The 20439-nt window shown below is 37.2% G+C and overlaps 1 protein-coding gene across 14 annotated transcripts in view; it reads left to right on the plus strand.

The window, feature by feature from the left end:
• Window positions 1-20439, plus strand: part of ANO4 (anoctamin 4) — a 381203-nt gene that overhangs the window by 179507 nt on the left and 181257 nt on the right. For all 14 annotated transcript variants that reach the window (XM_070254006.1, XM_070254010.1, XM_070254005.1 and 11 more), the window contains one exon: window positions 3376-3567. In XM_070254006.1, coding sequence (XP_070110107.1) covers window positions 3376-3567 — 192 coding nt within the window. The remainder of the gene's footprint in view (window positions 1-3375; window positions 3568-20439) is intronic.

The following is a 20439-nucleotide window of genomic DNA, read 5'->3' on the forward strand; positions in this document are numbered from 1 at the left end:
AGACAGAAGGAAATAATAAAAATCAGAGTGGAGATAAATGAAATAGAGACCAAAAAGACAATGGAAAAGATCAGTGAAACTAAGAACTTTTTCTTTGAAAAGATAAGCAAAATTGACAAACGTTTAGCCAGACTCAGTAAGAAAAAATGACTCAAATAAAGTCAGAAACAAAAGAGGAGAAATTACATTAGATAGCACAGAAATGCAAAGGATCATGAGAAAATACTATGAAAAGCTCTACACCAACAAATTGAATAATCTAGAAGAAATGGACAAATTCTTAGAATTATGTAACCTTCCAAAATTGAATCAAGAAGAAAGAGAATCTTAATAGACCAATCACTAGTAAGGTGATTGAAACAGTAATCAAACACCTCCCAAAAAATGAAGTCTGGTACCAGATGGCTTTCCCAGTGAATTCTACCAAAAATTCAAATATTCAATACCTATCCTTCTCAAACTCTTCCAAAAAATTAAAGAGGAGGGGACTCGTCCTAACTCATTCTGTGAGGCTAACATTACTCTGACACCAAAACCAGACAAGGACAACACAAAAAAAGAAAATTACAGGCTAGTATTGTTGATGAACATGGATGCAAAAATCTTCAACCAAATATTAGCAAATTGAATACAGCAATACATCAAAAGGATCATACAACACGATCAATTGGGGTTTATTTCAGGGATGCAGGGATGGTTCAAAATCTGCAAATCAATCAACATGATACACCACATTAAAAAAATGAATAAAAGCCACAAGATCATCCCAATAGATAGAAAGCACTTGACAAGATTCAGCATCCATTTGTGATAAAAGCTGTCAGTCAAATGGTTATAGAAGGAAAGCACCTCGACAAAATAAAGGCCATACATGACAAACCCACAGCTAACATCGTACTCAATGGTAAAAAACTGAAAGCTATCCCTCTAAGAACAGGAACAAGACAAGGGTGTGCACTTTTGACACTCCTATTCAACATAGTACTGGAAGTCTTAGCCAGAGCAATTAGGCAAGAAAAAGAAATGAAATGGATCCAAGTTGGAAAGGAAGAAGTAAAACTGTCACTATTTGCAGATGACATGATTTTATATGTAGAAAACCCTAAAGAATCCACCAAAAAGCTACTAGAAATAATAAATGAATACAGTTGACTTGCAGGGTACAACATCAACATACAAAAACCACTTTCATTTCCATATGCTAACAACAAAATATCAGAAAGAGAAATCAAGAATACAATTCCATTTACAATTGCAACAAAAAGAATAAAATACCTAGGAATAAATTTAACCAAGGAGGTGGAAGACCTTTATGCTGAAAACTATAAAACATTCTTGAAAGAAATGGAAGAAGAGACAAGGAAATGGAAAGATATTACATGCTTGTGGATTGGATGATTAACATAGTTCAAATCCACACACTTCCTAAAGCAATCTACAGATTCAATGTAATCCCTATCAAAGTTCCAACAACATTCTTCGTGGAAATAGAACAAAGAATCCTAAATTTATATGGAACAACAAAAGACTGAATAGCAAAAGCCATCCTGAGAAAAATGAACAAAGCTGGAGGTATCACACTCTCTGATTTCAAAATATACTGTAAAGCTATAGTAACCAAAACAGCATGGTACTGGCACAAAAACAGACACACAGATCAATGGAACAGAATCAAGAGCCCAGAAATAAAACCATGCATCTATGGACAGCTAATTTCCCACAAGGAAGCCAAGAACATACAATTGAGAAAGGAAAGTCTCTTCAATAAAAGGTGTTGGGAAAATGGACAGCCACATGCAAAAGAATGAAAGTGGACCATGATCTTATACCATATACAAAAAATTAACTCAAAATGGATTAAAGACTTGAATGTAAGACCTGAAACCATAAAATTTCTAGAAAAAACATAGGCAGTACACTCTTTGACATTGGTCTTAGTAGTATCTTTGTGAATATTATGTTTCCTCAGGCAAGGGAAACAAAAGAATAAATAAACAAATTGGATTACATCTAACTAAAAAGCTTCTGCACAGCAAAAGAATCCAAGAAAACAAAGAGACAGCCTAACAATTGGGAGGAGATATTTGCAAATCATATATCTGATAAGAGGTTAATAACCAAAGTATATAAAGAACGCATACAACTCAACAACAAAAAACCAAACAACACTATCAGAAAATGGGCAGGGGGTCTGATCAGATGTTTTTCCAAACAAGATATAGAGATGGCCAACAGGCACATGAAAAGATGTTCAACATCACTAATTGTTGAGGAAATGCAAAACAAAACCACAATGAGATATCACCTCATGCCCATCAGAATGGCTGTTATTAAAAAGGTGAAAAATAACGGTGTTGGAGAGGATGTAGAGAAAAAGGAACCATTTGCACTACTGTAGGAATGTAAACTGGTGCAGCCGCTGTGCAAAACAGTATGAAGCTTTCCTCAAAAAGTTAAAAATAGAACTGACATATGATCCAGCTATTCCACTTCTGGGTATTTATCCAAAGAACACAAAAACAGTAATTCAAAAATATGCATGCACCACTATGTTCATTGCAGCATTAGTCACAATACCCCACGACTTGGAAACAACCTAAGTGCCCATCAACGGATGAATGGATAAATGAGATGTGGTCTATATATACAATGGAATACTACTCAGCTATAAAAAAGATGCAATCTTGCCACTCATGACAACATAGATGGACCTTGAGGATGTTATGCTAAGGGAAATAAGTCAGATGGAGAAAGATAAATACTGTATGGTTTCACTCGTGTGGAACATAAGAAGACAACAATAACAGACAAACACACAGACACAGAGAATAGATTTGTGGTTACCAGAGAAGAAGGGGGGAGGGAAGGGGGCAAAAGGAGTAAATGGGCACATTTAAAATTTAAATTAAAAAACTCTAAAAATGTACAGAATTCTAAAGTTAGCAGAAGTGTAAATCTGAGTTCAGTCTTTAACTCTGGCCTATACATGAATCCTGTGGAGAAAGTTCCTTGATTTTTATTGAAATTCCAGATGCCCCAGCGATAGTTCCTAATCCTCATAGCCCCTGACAACAGCATGCCAAATATATGCATACTTTTCCAGGGTTTTTGGAAGGATTTTAATATCTGTCTTTATTGGATTCCTGTTCATAAAACTCTTTCATACCTGAGGATCTCCACTTTTGAATGAAGTAATGTTCAGTAAATAGTGTAATGTAAAAATCAATTGGTATCACAATTCTAGCATCACTAGCATTCCTTAAGAATTTGAAACATAGTTGCTTATGCTCTCTTAATTTCATGCCAGAAGATAAGTGGCATTTTAGCCATTCTGAACTGACTTCTTCAATATAATGGTGCTATTTCTCATTCCAGGTTTAAGTTTATCTATTCATGGGGCTGAAAAGCGTTTGCAAATTCATCAACGGCGAAGTGTGGCAAGCCACCCAGAGTCACGTCGCCTGCCTGTTGTCAGGCATTCCTCACTCCCACCAGGCAGAAGGTCAATAAAAATGGAGGCAAGCTCTTCTGGAATCACTAATGGGAAAACCAAAGTCTTCCACCCAGGTAATGCATGGGGAAAGTTCAACAGGGACCCATTTTAGCAGAACCTAATACAGACTGCATTATATTTTTATTATCTAATTATGCCATACTTCTAGTTAAGCTTGATTTTTCAGATAGTCTTGTTTCTTTCCCTCTCTTTGTTTCAGACAATGGTAAATGTCACCAGCACCAATAAGACAAGAGAGAGGTTGATGTTGCTGAAAAGATTAAGGCTACATTCCACCTACAGTGGTAGAATCTAAGTGAAAATCCCAGTGAATAAACTTCCTTAGTTCAACAGAGTTTGTTGTATAATAAAACAAAATAGAGATTTGGCCATTTTCTTGATAATATGCCCAGGGATAAAGTCAAGCTGAAAATGCCCACTTTTGAAGCCTGAGTTATCCGACTTGATTTGCCTACATCCTCCTAAGATTAAGGGAGAAGACTGGAGTCATATTAAGTTTCAAGGCACTGAGAAGCATTTTAACATCTTAAAAGTGTTAAAATGAGTTTATATCAAAGCAGGCAATTCCAACTGAAAGGTTTTATTTGCTTGTTTGGATGAGAAGCTCATTTAAGTATTCATTCATTCATTTATTCAACAAATTTACTGAGTGGCTACTATATACCAGACATCATTTTGGGTGCTGAGGAAACATGAATGAACAAGGCAACGTTCCTGTCCATCTGACTCACAGAAATATTGGATTGTGAGGGAATTCAGAAGTCATTTAGTATAATTCTCAACTGATCCTGATTCCTCTGTGTAAAGTCCTGGCAAGTGGCCACCCAGCCCCAACTAAAGCCAAGCCTCCACCTCTAGCTGCACTATCCTCTCTCTCTCTCTCACTTGATAACCTTATTTCCTAATCTCACTGAGAATTCCAGGGTATTGGGCATGAATTACTGTAGGTCCCTAACTCTCCATCTCTAAGTGTATCTCTGTTTACTCCCATTCTTTCTCCTTTTCCTCCAGTTTTCAGAACATGAGAATCCTTCGAGTATCTTTGAACAAACCTTCACTTGTGGCCTTGGCCACCCCTCCTCTCTTGAACCTTGCTCAGGAGAATGTGTGGCTTCAGTCTCTTCTCTCTTCTCCATCCCTTACTGCTGGCTCTTTCCCCTGAGTCTATGAAAAAGGTTCAAGCATCTCTTATTCTAATCATCTTCATTTGACACGGTATCCTTTTCTCTCTTCTGCCACTTTTTCCTCCTTCCTTCTAAGCCAAACTTCTGAAAGAATAATCTACCCTTGTTTGCTCTGCTCTCTCTCTTCCCAGCCACTCTTCCATCCAACACAATCTAGTTTCTAGCTCCTGCACTCCATCACAGCTGTTCTTGAGGCCCTTAGTGACCTCCTTTTGTCACAAAATGGTGAGTAGCAGACTCTTCTGATGCACGAGACCAGGATGGACCACCACCATGTTCCAAAATGCTGTTTCCTGACTTCTAGGATGATCTTTCTTGATTCTCCTCTTCTCTCACAGATGACATTCCTGGTTTCCCAATCTCCATCATCTCCCTCTTCCTCCTGCTTCCTGTCCCAGTACATCCTTTACACCAAATCCAGAATGATTCCTCTCCACCCCAATCATGTCATTCACTTTGCTTCTCCTACTGGTTATAGGGTTAAGTTCAAACCTATTAGCATGTTAGAAACAAATTCCCTTTGTGAGCTAGCCTTTACTGCTTCTCGTACTTCACTTCTTGCCCCTTTCTGCCTTAAACTTTATACTCTGGTGTGTCAGCTAGGGTTCAACCAGAAAAGCAGAACCAGTAGAAGATATATACTGAGATTTAGTACAAGGAATTGGCTTCCATGATTGTAAGAATTGTCTAAGCAAGTCTGAAATCCATAGAGCAGACTATCTGGAAGGACAGGCTGGAACTCTTGGGCACAGCTAAAGTGCTGTCCACAGGTGGAATTTCTTCTTCAAGGAAGCCTCAGCTCTGCTTTTAAGGCCTTTCAACTGATTTAATAAGGCCCACTCAGATTATCTAGGAAAATCTCCCTTACTTAATGTTAACTGATTATGGACTTTAATCACATCTACAAAACACCTTCACAGCAACACCTAGCTTAGTGTTCACTGAGCAACGGGGGACTATAGTCTAGCCAAGTTGGCAGAGCAACTAGACCATCACATCTAATCAGACTGACTTGCTTGCAGCTCCCCAGACATATGATGTTATTTCCTAACCTTTATTCATGCTGCTCTCTCTAGGATGCCCTGGTTTTGTTCCATTATCTTTTAACATTTTGAAATTACCTGTCCATCTCTCTACTGCAAGGTCTTCAAGGGCAGAGATCCTGGATTATTTATCTGTGTACCCCCCCGCCAAATATTTGTAGGATAGGAGTGAACTAAATCTTCATTAGCTGTTTTTCAGACTATTATAACAGCTTTATTTCTTAAAATTTTTTCCAGATTTAATGGAGTATAATTGACAAATTTCAATAGCTTTCGAATTGCTCTACCTATTTTCCTTTCAACAAATATTTATCGAGGGCCTATTAGGTTGCCAGGTGCTCTTCAAGTACTTGGAATACATCAGTGAATGAAATAGACAACGGTTTCTGCCCTCAGAGAGTTCACATACTAATTGGGGGAGGCAGACAATGCATAAACATAATAAACAGATGAATTATATAGTGTTTAGGAAGAAGGATAAGTATTATGGGTTAAAAAAGGTAAGGTAATCAAGTGGAAGGATTATATGTTGCACTTTTAAATAAGGTGGCTAGGGTAGGCCACATTGTGGAGGAGATATGTGATGAGAGAGCCATGTAGATGGGCAAGTTCATTCCAGCAGAGGGATAGCCAGTGGACAGGCCCTAAGATAGGAATGAGTCTGGCAGTTTGAAGAATTACACAGTGGCCCCTGAGCCTGAAGTGAGGGGGAAACATCAGGTCAGAGAGGTCAGTGGGACCAGACAGGGCAGGGCCTTGTAGGCCATTGTAAGGACATTAGGCCCTGTGTAAAATGGGAGCTCTTATAGGGTTTTGAGCAGGAGAATTCCATGATCTGACTTATATTTTAACAGAACCACTTTGGCTATTGTTTGAAAATAGACTATAGATGGAGAGGGTAAAAGGAGAAAAAGAAGATAGGAGGCCACTGTAACAATCCTATTGAGAGAGGATGGTAGCTCTGACTAGGGGTGGCAGAAGTGGTGGTGAGAATTTGGATTCTGCAAGTATTTTAAAGTTGGTCCAACAAGACTTCCCAATGGATTGAATGTGGGGAAAGAGAGAAAGAGGAACTAAAGATGACTCTGAAGTTTTTGGCCTGATTAAGTTAGACTGGTATCAACCTGGATGGAGAAGGCTACAGAGGAAGCATATTTGGTGGGTTTGAGGGCAGACATGGGGCCAAGATGAGAAGTCTGATTGCAAACATGATAATATTGAGAATTGGTGAAATCACATGGATGGTGGGATAAACATGTTTGGAGTTTGAGAGATTAGTCTGGGAAGGAGATACAAAATTGACTGTTGTTGACATGTAAATAGTCTTTAAAGCCGCGAGATGGAACAAGATGACCAAAGGAAGAAGGATAGATGGAGAAGGGGAGAGGATTAATGGCTGAAATCTGGCACATTCCAATAGTAAAGGTCAGAGAAAACATGAACCCTAGCAAAGAAGACCAAGAAAGAATGACCAGCAAGGATGGAGAGAAACCAGAAATTACATGTCTTGGAAGTTAAGTAAAGAAAGTTTATCAAGAAGTGAAGAGTGATTATCTAGGTTAAGTGCTGCTGAAAGTCAAGTAAGATGAGGACTAAGAGCTGGCCATTGATTTTAGTAAAGTGGAGATTGATGGTTATTTTGTTAAGAGCAGTTTTGGTGAAGTGGTGGAGAGGAAATGCTGATTGAAGTGGGTTTAAGAGAGAATGGAAGGATATGAATTGGATGCTGTGAATATAGACAACTTTTTAAAAGCAGTTTTGCTGTGAAGGCTACTGAAGAAATAGGGCAGCAGCTGGAGGAGAAGTAAGGTCAAGAGAGAGTTTCTTTTCAAAATAGCAAATCTCCAGCAGATAATTCATGATGTTCGGGAGAGGGGAGAATTCATGATGTGAGTATCAGTGAGAGAAATGAGAGCTATGCACAACAGAATCATGAAGAGTTTATCTGTGATAATAGATGGGAAGGGAGAGTATGTGGCTGTTAGCAGTGTGAGGAGAGTCTAAGCAGTTCTTTTCCCACTGTTGTCACTTTTATCTGAAAAGTGAGAAGCAAGGTCATCACTGAGAATGAGAATGGAGTCAAGTTGAAAGACAGAGATGGTATGATGATATGATGGCATGGACAGGGGAAATATGATTGTTAGCCCACATTGAAAGCTAATTTGAGATTCATGGTCAGGAAATTAGAGTAGGACAAATCACCATGGTTAATTTAGCCTCTTTAGCTACCTGAGTGAAGACAAAATAGATGGAGAGTTTGATTTAGTCCGGATTGTGATTTTTGCTGAGAGAGGGAATCAAAGGTGCATTAGAGGGAATGATTATAACAATCAATTATGTAATTTAAGCTTAGCAAAGAGGAGGATGAAGCCATCAAGGGAGTAAGGAACAGTGGAAAGTTGATAAAATCAATTGGTTGAAGGTTTCAGAGAGGTTGAAAGGGTGTAGAGTTTAGGGTAATGGGAGGAAGAACTGGAAATATAAGAGATGCTTGTGAGAATAGAATGCATGGCACTGATATTACAGAGGAGGGTGCTGTTATTAGTAAAGACAAGGTCTAGACTAGGGCATGCAATAAGTGGCTGTAATAGGGTAGAGGGCAATTAATTAAGGAGATTTGAGGAGAGAATTAATTCTCAGAAGCAGGAGTTTGGGAAAGATCATCTCCAAAGGTGTTAAAATTGTCAAGGATTGAATAGTTTGGGGGAAGGTGATAATAAGCCAGGAGTTAACCTCTTCAGGGAATGAGGGAGCATGATGTGGGAGGCAGCAGGTGAGCACAGTGATAAAGGATAGAAGGTGATATACTGTAACAACCTGAGATTCAAGGCTGGAGGTATTTAGGGAAGTGGGAAGAACAATGGTCTGAAGGCGGCATTAAGACTCAAGGAAGATACCTCCTTCTCTAGATCCATTGGTATCAGGGCTTTGGGAGAAAAATAGTATCATAGGAAAGAGCCAGAGGGAAGTGGTGACCTCTGGGAAGAGCCATGCTTTCATTAGAGCAAGAAGAGAAAGGGAACAATCAGAGAAAAGAGTGATAATGGGAAGAGAATTCTGGAGGGCCAAGTGGAAGGGCTTTGGATGTTGGGGAATTGCCTTCAATGGCTCTCTTTAATTATTTTTCCAGACTACCCCAAAGTTCTCCTCCAAAGAAGTTGATTAATAGTATCCCTCTTCTGCTTAAAAACTTTTATGCTGTCCAGAAGAATGTGCAGCCTTGTGAGCCCAGTGTTTCAAGCCCTCTACAATTTAACCTCGCCCTACGTTCCCTGGCTTATCTTCTTTGATACTCCCTAAGCTACTTTGTTCTACTTTAACCATCTACAGCTCTTTACTATTTCTCAAGTAGGCTTTTACTCTTCCATTTTTCTGCCATTGCTCAAGCTCCTCCCTCCTTTTGGAATGCCCTTTCCCCCAGTAAATCTCTATCTAACCCTTCTCCTTCCTCAAAATGTAACCGAAATTCCACTTCCTCCCAAAAGCCTTTCTAGATCCCACTGGTCAGAACTGACCTCCCACTTTCCAGTAGAACTTGGAAGCCTTATCCACCTGTGGTTAGATTTTATAGTTCTCCTTGAAGGTAGGAATTATATTCAATTTGTTTTTGTATTCTCCATCTCCCCTAGCCCCACGCATTATTCAGAGTAGGTTCTCACTGAAAGATTATGTGCTGTTTGTTGAAATCTATTCCACCTACTGCATATAGGTTTGCATTCTGAAATTATATAGAGTAAGTCTAATTCTTTTTTCAAATGACAATCCTTTAATTGTTCAAAAACTCATCCTGAGCTATTTGCCAATGGAAACATTTCCTAGTTTCTTCAGTGCTTCTTTCAGTGATGTGGTTTTCAGATTCTTTACCATCCTACTGACTTTGCTGTTAGAAAACAGTCTTATTTCATTACTTGCCCTTTGAAAATACAGTGGCCAGAATTGCATAGAATATTTTGTTCGTGTCTGACCCAGGCAGAGTAGAGTCAGCCTTTGTTAAGGTGTTTCCTAATGGTGTAATATCAACATGGGATAATTTAGCATATCTCAAGTCACTGCTCTCACCTTAAAAACACATCACTACATTTACCTATCATAATTTTATCATAGGTTCTGAATTCTACTTGTATTGGCTATTGGTTGAAAATATAAATAAAGCCAATTCTTTAGCACAGAATTATAATTAAGGAAAACTATATTAAACAAATTACAATTAGAAATCTGTTTTTAAATATCTATATATAACTATATATATAAAACATTATTCTGCAACATAGCATGTGGTTTCAATTCCATCCTTTTATTTTTAGTGTGCTTCTACTGATGCATCATAGCTCTCTGTTGGGAGATTACAGAAGAGCTCTCAAATTAAGTTTCTCATTTGTAGTGAGTCATAGATCTTAGAAGCAGCCTGGATATTTTAGCCATACTGAGTCCTATTAAGTCATTCATCTACTTTTTACAAAGTTAATAATCCCAATTCCCAAAGTGCTCTCTAAAAGTCCACTCAGACTGGTTGTTAAGTATGAAAAGAAAGAGCAAGAGAGACTTGTAGATCTTCCGTTGCCATCTGCCCTGAACAATTTCAGGTCACTTATCCCCATTTGAGTTTACAAACATTTCTGAGTGCCCACTATGTACTAACAAATATTTATTTGGAAGATACCTCTTCGGGGCTGGAATAGTATAGAACCCTCTTACACATGGACCTTAGGGAGCTCACAGTCATGTCCAAAGAGATGATCAGTCAGGGTTCCTTGTTTATAAACAATTAAAACCAGTTATTTAATCCAAGCAAAGAAGGAATTTAAATCTGAAGGATATGGATAGAAAGGCTGGAGAACCAGCCTTGGGAAAAGAAACAGAAACTAAGAAAAGAACTATTTGACTATCTGAAATAAATGAACCATTATAATTTTTATTAATTTTGCATCATTTGGCTCAAGTTTTGAAGACCTCAGGGAGGCAGTCCTACTAGCCATGTGCCTTTCCTTTGATAGGGTGGAGGGTGATGAGAGAAAGGATAGGACAAAAGAGGACCTATCTTTTCAGCTTTTATAATAGGAGGGTAGGACCTCTTGGTTTCTCCTCCCACTTGGCCTGCACACAGTGTGGGAAAGACTTCCCCACAAGGAAATAGAGATGATGTTAGAAAAGGGAAAAGTATACAGAAGAATGTCCACTACAGGGACCTGTACTTAACATGCTATAATAGAAGTCAAACCGTATTAAGGGCTGAACAGAGATATAAATAAAGTTATGAGAACCTTCTTACTGGGAAAAATTTAAGAAGGATTCAAAAGGCAAATGTTTACAAATTGGGCTTTGAAGGTCAACTAGGATTTTAACAGGAGGATGGAGGTGTGGCCAGCCAGATATAGAAAAGAGCACAACAATAAAGACAGTGGTTGTGAATGCAAGCTTTGATGTTAAGTGTTGAAAACCCAGATATGTTACCTGATAGCTATGCAGACTTGGGAAGATTCTCTGAATCTGTTTCCTCATCAGCAAAAGGAGGGTATTAATACCTCTGTTATGGTGTTAGAGTTGTTAGATGAAATACATGTCTCCCAGATGAATTTCAGATAAACAACGAATACTTTTTGAGTGTAAGTAGGTCCCAAATATTGTGTGGGGCACACTTATAATAAAAAAAAAGTATTAGTTTCTTTGAAATTAAAATTTAACTGGGTTCCCTGTATTTTTTGTGTTTTATATCTGGCAACCCTAAATAGTATTGTTATGGCCATTAAATAAATTCATTCATGTAAAATGCCCAATATGATCCTTGACACATAGTAGGTGGTCAGTAATAAATCGTAGCCATCATTTTTGTTGTCACCGTCATGGACAAATGAGAAGCCTGAAAGTGCATATGTCCCAGAGTCACTTCTAGCTCAGTCATTGCACCATGGAGCAGTTTCCCAATAAACTCGTGCCAGAATACCAGTAAGATGGCCTCTCGTTACACTGTACTCAGGCAGGAACCATTCACCTTCATCTTATATTTGTATGGTTTCTCTTTCCTTCTGATTGTTTCAGATGTTTCTCTTGTGTATCAATTTCATTTTGACCTTATCCTTTAGCTACTCATAGTTAATATTATCTTCTAATCCTCTTTATAGGCCAATAATAAAAGTATTAAATGGCGCCAGACTTAGAACTACAATTTAAGGGTCAAGAGCGGAGTACACTGAAGCATTGATTGCAATTTTTTTAGTTTGAAACTGTAAAGCTTTGTGAGTATAGATCAAATTATTCCAGTTTAATGACTATGTCATATAAAATCAATTAGAAGCCTTCTGAAATCTAAAATATTCTCTTGCTTTTCCTTTAACTCTTAGGCCCATCATACAGTCCTAGAAGAATGCCATTAGTCACAGAAATGTCCTTTATTCTCTTTTAAAATTTGTAAAATGATGTTTTGCTGATATGTCTCATTATCTTCTCAAGTAATTTTTCACACAATTCCTGTTACCTCCCTTTTAAAACTTAAGTGGCTCTTTCCCCCTTCGTGCATGATTATTTTTCCTTTATGTAGAAATGGTATTTAAATGCTGGGATAAGTCAATTTCATAGAAGGGAAGCTTCAGGATTTTGTCGTTTCCAGTGAGCTAGAATGACTGTAGTGTTGTCTGTATATAGAGGTATAACTTGTTTGACGATAATAAAATTACACCTGCAATTTATTAAGTACTCTGCCGTATTCCCAACTTTAAGAACTGTTAAGCTATTTTGCATTTACTGTCGCATTTAATTCCCATAATATCCTCATGCTATTGTTGTTATTTTATGGATGGGGAAACTAAGGCACAGAGAAAGTGAAGTAACTTGCCCAAGAACATGTAGCCAGTAAGTGGTGGAGGGAAGATTCCGACTCGGGTGGTCTGATTCTCTCGTTCAATGTGCTGTGTTTTACCTTGTTATTCAAATAACTGGGTAGCAATATTTCCCAGCAGTTAGTATAAAAAAGCCTTAGAAAATTTAAATTAAAAGCCCTGTAATAGTTTAAACCTTAGCATAAGAAGACTATATTGAAGAAGGGACCAGTAGTGTTCCATTGAAATAAATTTAATTACCTTAATGGATTATTATTTCTTTCTATACAGTTGTCTCTCACTGTCTGTGGGGCATTGGTTCCAGGACACCGCTCCCATACCAAAATCCACAGATGCTCCAGTCCCTTATATAAAATGGCAGAATAATTGCATATAACTTAGGCAAATCCTCCCTCATACTTTAAATCATCTCTAGATTATTTATAATACCTAGTACAATGTAAATGCTAGGTGAATAGTTGTTATACTATATTGCTTAGGGAATAATGACAAGAAAAAAGTCTGTACGTGTTCAGTATGGACTCACCCATTGTAGGCCCTTTGATCCAGAGTTTGAATTTGCGGATGTGGAACCCACAGGTACAGAGGGCCGACTGCATAAGTGATGCTCCCCCGTGTAACTTCTTTTTCTGCTGTACTCTACATTAAACCTTTGTTTTTATCATTCTCTCTTTTACTGGTTCCAATATTATGAAACTTATTCTTGTTTCCTTGAATTTCAAAGATTACTTCCTGGCCCTCATGTCAAGGCTTGGTCTCAAATTAGGTAACATTCCGAAGTCAGCAAGTGCCTTTCACTTTGTGTTTCACCCCTTAAACGGTAGTACTACCGGCTGGGGGGAGACAAAGAGAAGAAGAGAAATTAAAGAGAGATTTTTAAAGAGACAGACAGCCAAGAAAGACTTGTCTCTAGTTCTGCCTAGGTGAGAGTCAAGATTCAACTCATTCTTTAGGAAAAAAAAAAATAAGTAAAAGTATAACCAATCTTTATAACAGTCATAATCATAATATCACCACCTTTTATTTATTAGATGATGCTCCAGTTGTTTCCAAAGGGCTTTCACAAACTCCTATATCTCATTTAATTCTTACAGCAGTGTGTGAGGTGGAATTACCCCTATTTTACTGTGGCTCAAGAAATGAAATTACTTACCTGAAAGTACAAAATTAGTAATTGATGGGCCCTAATTAGAAGCTGTCTTTAATTTCTTATGGGTTTTTTTTAACACTGTGCCAATTTCTTTTCTTGAAGATTTTGGTGTTTTCTCATCATCGCTTTATCTGGAGATAGACATTTTATTAAGAATTATCGCTGAAGCTTTTTTACTGAACGCAAGGAATCTGGCTGTCCTTCTTGAATAGATCTGAAGCTTGAATGAAATTGTCTATTTGTTTTCCTATTTGTGAAATGGATTTTTGGTATGGCTGGAAGATAAAATCTTCTACATGGCTCTGAAGTTATGCAGAAGAAAAACTCTAAGAGCTCCTTTGGACTTCTGTTTTATTTCTCGTTGCGTGACAGGTGAAGGTGGTGTCCTTCAGAACAGTTGGTGCTATGGTTTAGAAATAACACTAATCCTTCATTTGAATCTCTTCCTCTTTAGGTTTTTTTTTTTTTTTTTTTTTTAAGATGTGCAATGTGAGTTTAATAAATAGAGGGATGCATAGGAAAACAAGCTATTTTGGGCCTTGGCAAATGTGGGCATTGGTATCTGTGCTCCTTGCTACCATTTGCTGAATAACAAAATTGCGTTTTCTAAAAATACGTACCAAATTCTTCCCTTAGATATTTGCATTTTTTTCCCTTTGCAGAGGGACATATGCACATATTTTGATCTATGTGATGCATTTAGAGAGAATTTTCTGAAGGATCTTTTCACAACCATTTGAAAACACAAAGTAAATGAAGAAAGCCATAGAAAAGGCAGCCACAAAGAAAACCAAATGATTAATTTCTGGAAAGAGTATTGTATTTTGTAGAATTTAAAACTACCTCTTCTGCCTGAGGCTGTTTCAAATAATTTTGTATGTAAGAAGCTTGGAGAGATTTAAATAACTATTTAGCTCAAGAGCATGGAACTATAGCTAAGCTCTAACATAACCTAAGCCCTTAAGTGGGGTAGGCAGTCAGGTACTAGTGAGCTTCTACTATGCTTAGTTCCCTGAGTTAGAGGTAACAGGCTGATGCACAAGCTCTCATGAGGCTTGTTGTCTTGCAAGGTCACACTCCTTCATACACTCATTTGAAGCCCTTTTGTAGTTTTATAATGCGAGGTAAGAGAGTAAACAACATCCTAGTGATGCTGAAAGTCTCATGGTTCCTATTCTGTAACCCCTCCTAATCCTGAGTGTCTCTCTTCCCCTCTTTTGTAAGTCCTGTCATCATAGCAACAGACCTCAGCGTCTAGGAGATTAGAAGACCCCCACAGAGCCCTGCCTACAGGACTCACAAATTCTTCCAGGCTTTTGGAGCTTTGCAGCTCTGATTCTAGGCCCTGTTTGGAGCCCTTGTGCGGGGGTTCATTATAACTTCAGATCACTATCTTGCCAATCTTGGAAAACATGGAAGCAATTTTGTTGAAGGTCAGCCATTACTGGCTGAAGCAGTGGGATTATTATTTTCATTTTAGACCTGAGAAACATCTACCTGCTCTGGCCAAATGTGGTTCTCCAGTCAGGACCCAGTCCAGAATTGGGTCCTTAGAACTACTCATTGTCGATCATTTGAAGAGATATCTTTAGCTTTTATAGTGACTAGTGTGGGTGAATCAGTATGTTTATTCCTACTAATACAAAGCCAAGCCTTCTTCTGTAAAGGAATGATCTTGCAATATCACTAGATTTAGAGTTATACAACATTAATATAAAGAGTGTGATTTTTGTCTTTTTACAATAGCACTTATGAAGCATCCTCTATCGTGAAGACTTTTCGGCTTATGGCACAGTAAATAGATTTTGGGAAGCACTATGAATGAAGTTAAGAAACAGAGATGGAAAGTTTTTCCAGAACCAGTAGAATATCCTACATGTAAATCTAGGGTTTCCAATTTCAGATCCTCCAGAAGAACGAAATTCATTTCCATTCTTCCTTCTTAAAAGATTTCTCTTGGACACTTGCTGATGCTGGGAAGGTCTGTAAGGAAGATAGAATGTCCCTCCCTCCCATCTTAGTACCATTCTCCATCTCAACACTGTCATAGAAACACTGAATTCACTTATGGGGAATTGAAAACAAACTCCCAATCCAAAAATTGTGTATTTTTAACCTATTAAGTCCAAAAATAGTACATGTGAGGATTTGTTTTAGATATTTATATCGTGCTGAAATACCACTACTTCCTATTCCGTAAAAAAAAAAAAAAATGCTGCATTTGAGGATGTATATTAAATATACCTCAGAGGACAGGAACTACCAATGTTTTGTTTGCAGAAGGTGAAGAAAAATCAGATCTAGCATTATTTATTATGAGGAAATCATGGAAAATGCAATTTGTCCCCTCAAGCCTACATTAGATTCCTCCATCTTTTGTGTTTCGTGAGGAAGGTAAGATTTGATTTCTCATAGTTTATTGCTGTTTCAATATGAAATAACTATTCCAAGTCCAAATTAGAGGATTTTTTTTTCACTGAATTGTTTTTATTTAGTCTGGGCTCTAAACCTGGAATTGGCCCTCATTTTGTACAGAAGGAATATGTCGCATAAAATTTTTAGTGGATCATGGTGATTTAACACTATGGGCCAAATTATTTACACATATGTAAATAATTATCTGTAATTTTTCATAGAGCCTCCAAAAATTTCATCCTTTCCATTTTATAAACGAAAAAATGAGGCTCATTATTTAGTGGCTCAGGATCTCATAAAAATGAAATTCAAATCCAGGTCAGTGTAGTGTCAGAATCTGCTCTTTATACCATTTTGTGTTAAATTGCAAATATAAGATCTGTCTATATTTGATTGAATAAGAAATTGAATTCTAAGTAATTTATTTAAAGTTACTAAACTGAGACAATATAATAGAATAAGTGAGAGTAGTGATTTGATGGGTGGGTGGAGGATGAGGGGGAATGACAGTAATATGTTGTATAGTCTGTGTCATAGCAGAAAACAATAAGTGGTATATAAAATTGATCAAGAAACAATGGAATACACACGTGGAGATGTCCAAAGGGAGTAAAAACACAAATTCTCAAGAGTGGTTGAACTGGGGGAATAGAACTGGGGTTGAGAAAGGGGTAGGGTTGGCAACTGTTGGTTTTCATTATAAGCCTTTCAGTACTTTTATATTTTCTTTATTATTTGACAAAATTTTAAAATATTTTACAAAAAAGCAAATGTGTGATCTAAAATATGTCTTTCACAGTTATCTGTAGATAGCCTATCAAGAAGCCTTAAAATTTGGATTAGAAAGGAGCACTGGGACATTTTCTTAGTCTATAATCCATTATTGTTACTAGTAGTATGAAATTGTAGCAAAAGAGCATTAATTGAGCAATTAATATGTTCAAAGGCCTCATTCTAGGTTCTATAGGAGACAAAATGGTAGATGCAGTTTGGTCCCAGGCCTCCATCTTGTTAGAGCATAGTTGAAGGTACTAGAGATGAGGAAGAAACCTGGCTGGGAAGAATAGGAACTCACGTTTTGTCTGCGTCTCTTCCATATTGTGCTGGGAGGTACTTTACCTACTTTATTTTTGATGGAGAACATAGATAGCTATATGTGTTCAGTGAGTGGAAAATAGTATTTACTTGTTAGGATCAAGAAATGCTTCCTGAAGCAGTGCATGTAGGATGCGCCTTAAAAGTAGAAAGGGATTTCTACAGAGGTGGAATGGAACATGGATTGACATATTTGCCAGTCAGGAAACTCCACTTAGGTGGCCCAGGTTTGCCAGTTCAGATCCTGGCTGCAGACCTGTGCACTGCTTATCAAGCCGTGCTGTGGCAGGCGTCCCACATGTAAAGTAGAGGAAGATGGGTATGGATGTTTGCTCAGGGCCAATCTTCCTCAGCAAAAAGAGGAGGGTTGGCAGTGGATGTCACCTCAGGGCTAATCTTCCTTAAAAAACCAAAAAACCTATAAGACTAACAATAAATAATTAAATATCAAATGTTCAAAGTAGATATACAACTTTTTATATATTGAAGTCATTTCGTCTTTTTCATTTGGGCAGTATGTGCTCAAGGTGAAGACTGTCACCTTGAAGGATTCATTTGAAAATGTCCTTGCACAGCGATCAATCACTCTCCATTTAGGAAAGTTTACAAATGTCCTTGTTGTACAGCATCCCCTACTTCGTCGTGTTAGACTTCAATGAATGACTTACTGCCAGAAGTTCCACACCATTATATTATACTTTGTGAAAGTGTGTTTTATATTTCTTCTAGAGCAGAGGAAGAATAATACCTAATATTTTACTGATTCTAAACCTGGTCTTAATATTTACCACGAAGAGAATTTGGACCTATTTGACTTGTACTTTTTTGAAGAATTGTATTCATTTAGAAAATCTTAAATTAACTCCTTAATGGTTTAACGTTTTTAGTCTTTAAGTTTTGAATCTTGAACTCTAAGTACTTGAATCTGAATTTTTAAATGACTTTAAAATTATCGAAATAGTTTATGCTTATTGTGATAAACATAGAAAAGATAAAGAATAAAACAAAATATACCCATAATTTCATAGCTAAGAGATAACTTCTATACCCATTTGGAGTATTTTCTCCCTAACTTTTTTCTAGTCACATAAAAGGGTGTTTTGTGTATATTATGAGACATATCTATATATTTATCTATATCCTTGTATTCCATTTTTCTCACTTTTTCATTATATCTTAAGCATTTCCCATGTCATTAAATATTCTTTAAAGACAGACTTTAGTGACCTGAATGCTTCCTTTATGTTGCTTCTTTTGTGACTTCTTATACTGTCCTCTAACAAAAAAATTATTAAAAATTTGTAGAATTTTAGTTATTAAAAATTGTGGTTATTTAGTAGTCATAATTACTCCCACATGAATTTATGAGCTCCTGACTATGATAAACAAGAAGTAAATAAGTTGGACTTTTATTTATTAATCTATTTAGGAAATCGTTTGCTTTTTAGGTTATACGATGGCTTTTGTATTGATCTGAAGTACTAGAACGTGGGACTATTGGTATATCCAATTCTCTTATTTCCAGCAGCCTGTACTTGTGACTGCTTGGATATGAATGGTATTAAAGACTAGTTAAGAGCATGGATTGGTATTATATCTTTACAACTTAGTAGCCATGTGACTTTGAGTAAATTACTTCTCACTGCACCTCCTTTTCAAGGTTAGAGTAAAGACTAAATGAGATGATAAAGTATATAGCATGGAGCCTGGCAGATAGGCAGTATTGAATATTCTTGTTATTTTTATTTTTGTCATTGTCATTGTGAGGTCTTTGGTTATTGAACAGAACAAAAGTGACTAGCCTTAGTAGAGGGTGGAAAGCATCAGAACTTTCCCCTACCCATTCAAAGTAGCTGGCCATGGGGGGGGGGGGGGTAAAAAAAAAAGGAGCAAATAACCCATTTTAATTCTGTGCCAGCAAGAAGGCATTTTTGTTCTGTCCCATTGAGAAGCTTAGTGTCACAGATAACTTCAGACTTTGCAATGAGCAACTGCATGCACGCATTTAAAAAGTTCACTGCTGTGTCTGCAGTGCTTGACAGTCACTGAAATGCATGCTGGTGTCCCAAAGAGCTGACTTATGACTTCCTTATCATTATTCAATGGCTAGGTGGTTTCTATAGAAATGCCAGTATTGCTTTAATAAATTATTAAGGATGAAAATAGTAATGGCTTCCATCTACTGAGCACTGACTGTGTGACAGCTAAGAGCTTTTCATGCATTATCTCATTTAGTCCTCATGGCTACTCTGTGAGACTGTTATTGTCACCCCTGTTTTATAGATGAGGAAACTAAGATTTAGAGAGACTCAAAGTTACTTAATAAGAATTAGAATGCTGCTTTGTCCGACTCCAGAATCTGAGTTCATAGCTTTACTTGTAGCTCTACTGCCTTTGTATCATAATTACCACAGAGCCTCGTTCATTTGTTCAATATACGTCTGTTGAGGGCTGTTGTAAGTGCTGGGTTATAGCAGGCAGACGAGTTCCTGCCTTCCCAAAGCTCACCTTCTATTATATTAAGTTTTTGTGTCCATTTCCCTTCTAGAAGGAGGGTCCCTGCCGGACAGTGATGGTGTCTTATTCTTCTTGAGTTTTAGGGATGTAACTGAAATTTTACTCAAGGCTAAGAATAATTCCTGGGCTTATGAAAGAATTGTTTCTACAAAAATACTGGAAACTGGGGCATGCCCCGTACTGTTTATCAGGCTATCTGTTTGTTTTAGCACTGGCTTTTAACACTTCCAGATTACTCAAACTGGAGATGTTCTTACCAATTATTTTAAGAAACATTTAGAGGTTACCTATTGTTAATGTTAAAGCTACTTCTTGATATCTCGGTTTCTTTGACTTCCTTAAATATTCTCTAGGTGTGCAGAGCAACATAAAACACCCTCTTTCTTTAGAACACACCAAAAATACACGAGACAAACCTCGTATAAGAGGCTTAATTATTTCATAGAATAAATGAAAATATTCTAGTATAACTGAAAAATAAATGATGTAACAAGAAAGTTCAACTGTGAGGGGAAAAGGCTGATACCTTTTTTTCTGTGATATTAAGAATATTAAATCCTTCCTTAAGAACGAACTAGTATAGTTTTAAAGAATATGGTATCATAAAGTGTTTGTGTTGAATGTCACTTTTTAGCCATGTAGAAGCTGAAAATAATTTTAAATGTCCTTGAGTGGAGGTTAACATGTT

Source organism: Equus caballus, chromosome 28 (genome assembly GCF_041296265.1).
Source record: "Equus caballus isolate H_3958 breed thoroughbred chromosome 28, TB-T2T, whole genome shotgun sequence".
In the NCBI taxonomy this organism is placed as follows: domain Eukaryota; kingdom Metazoa; phylum Chordata; class Mammalia; order Perissodactyla; family Equidae; genus Equus; species Equus caballus.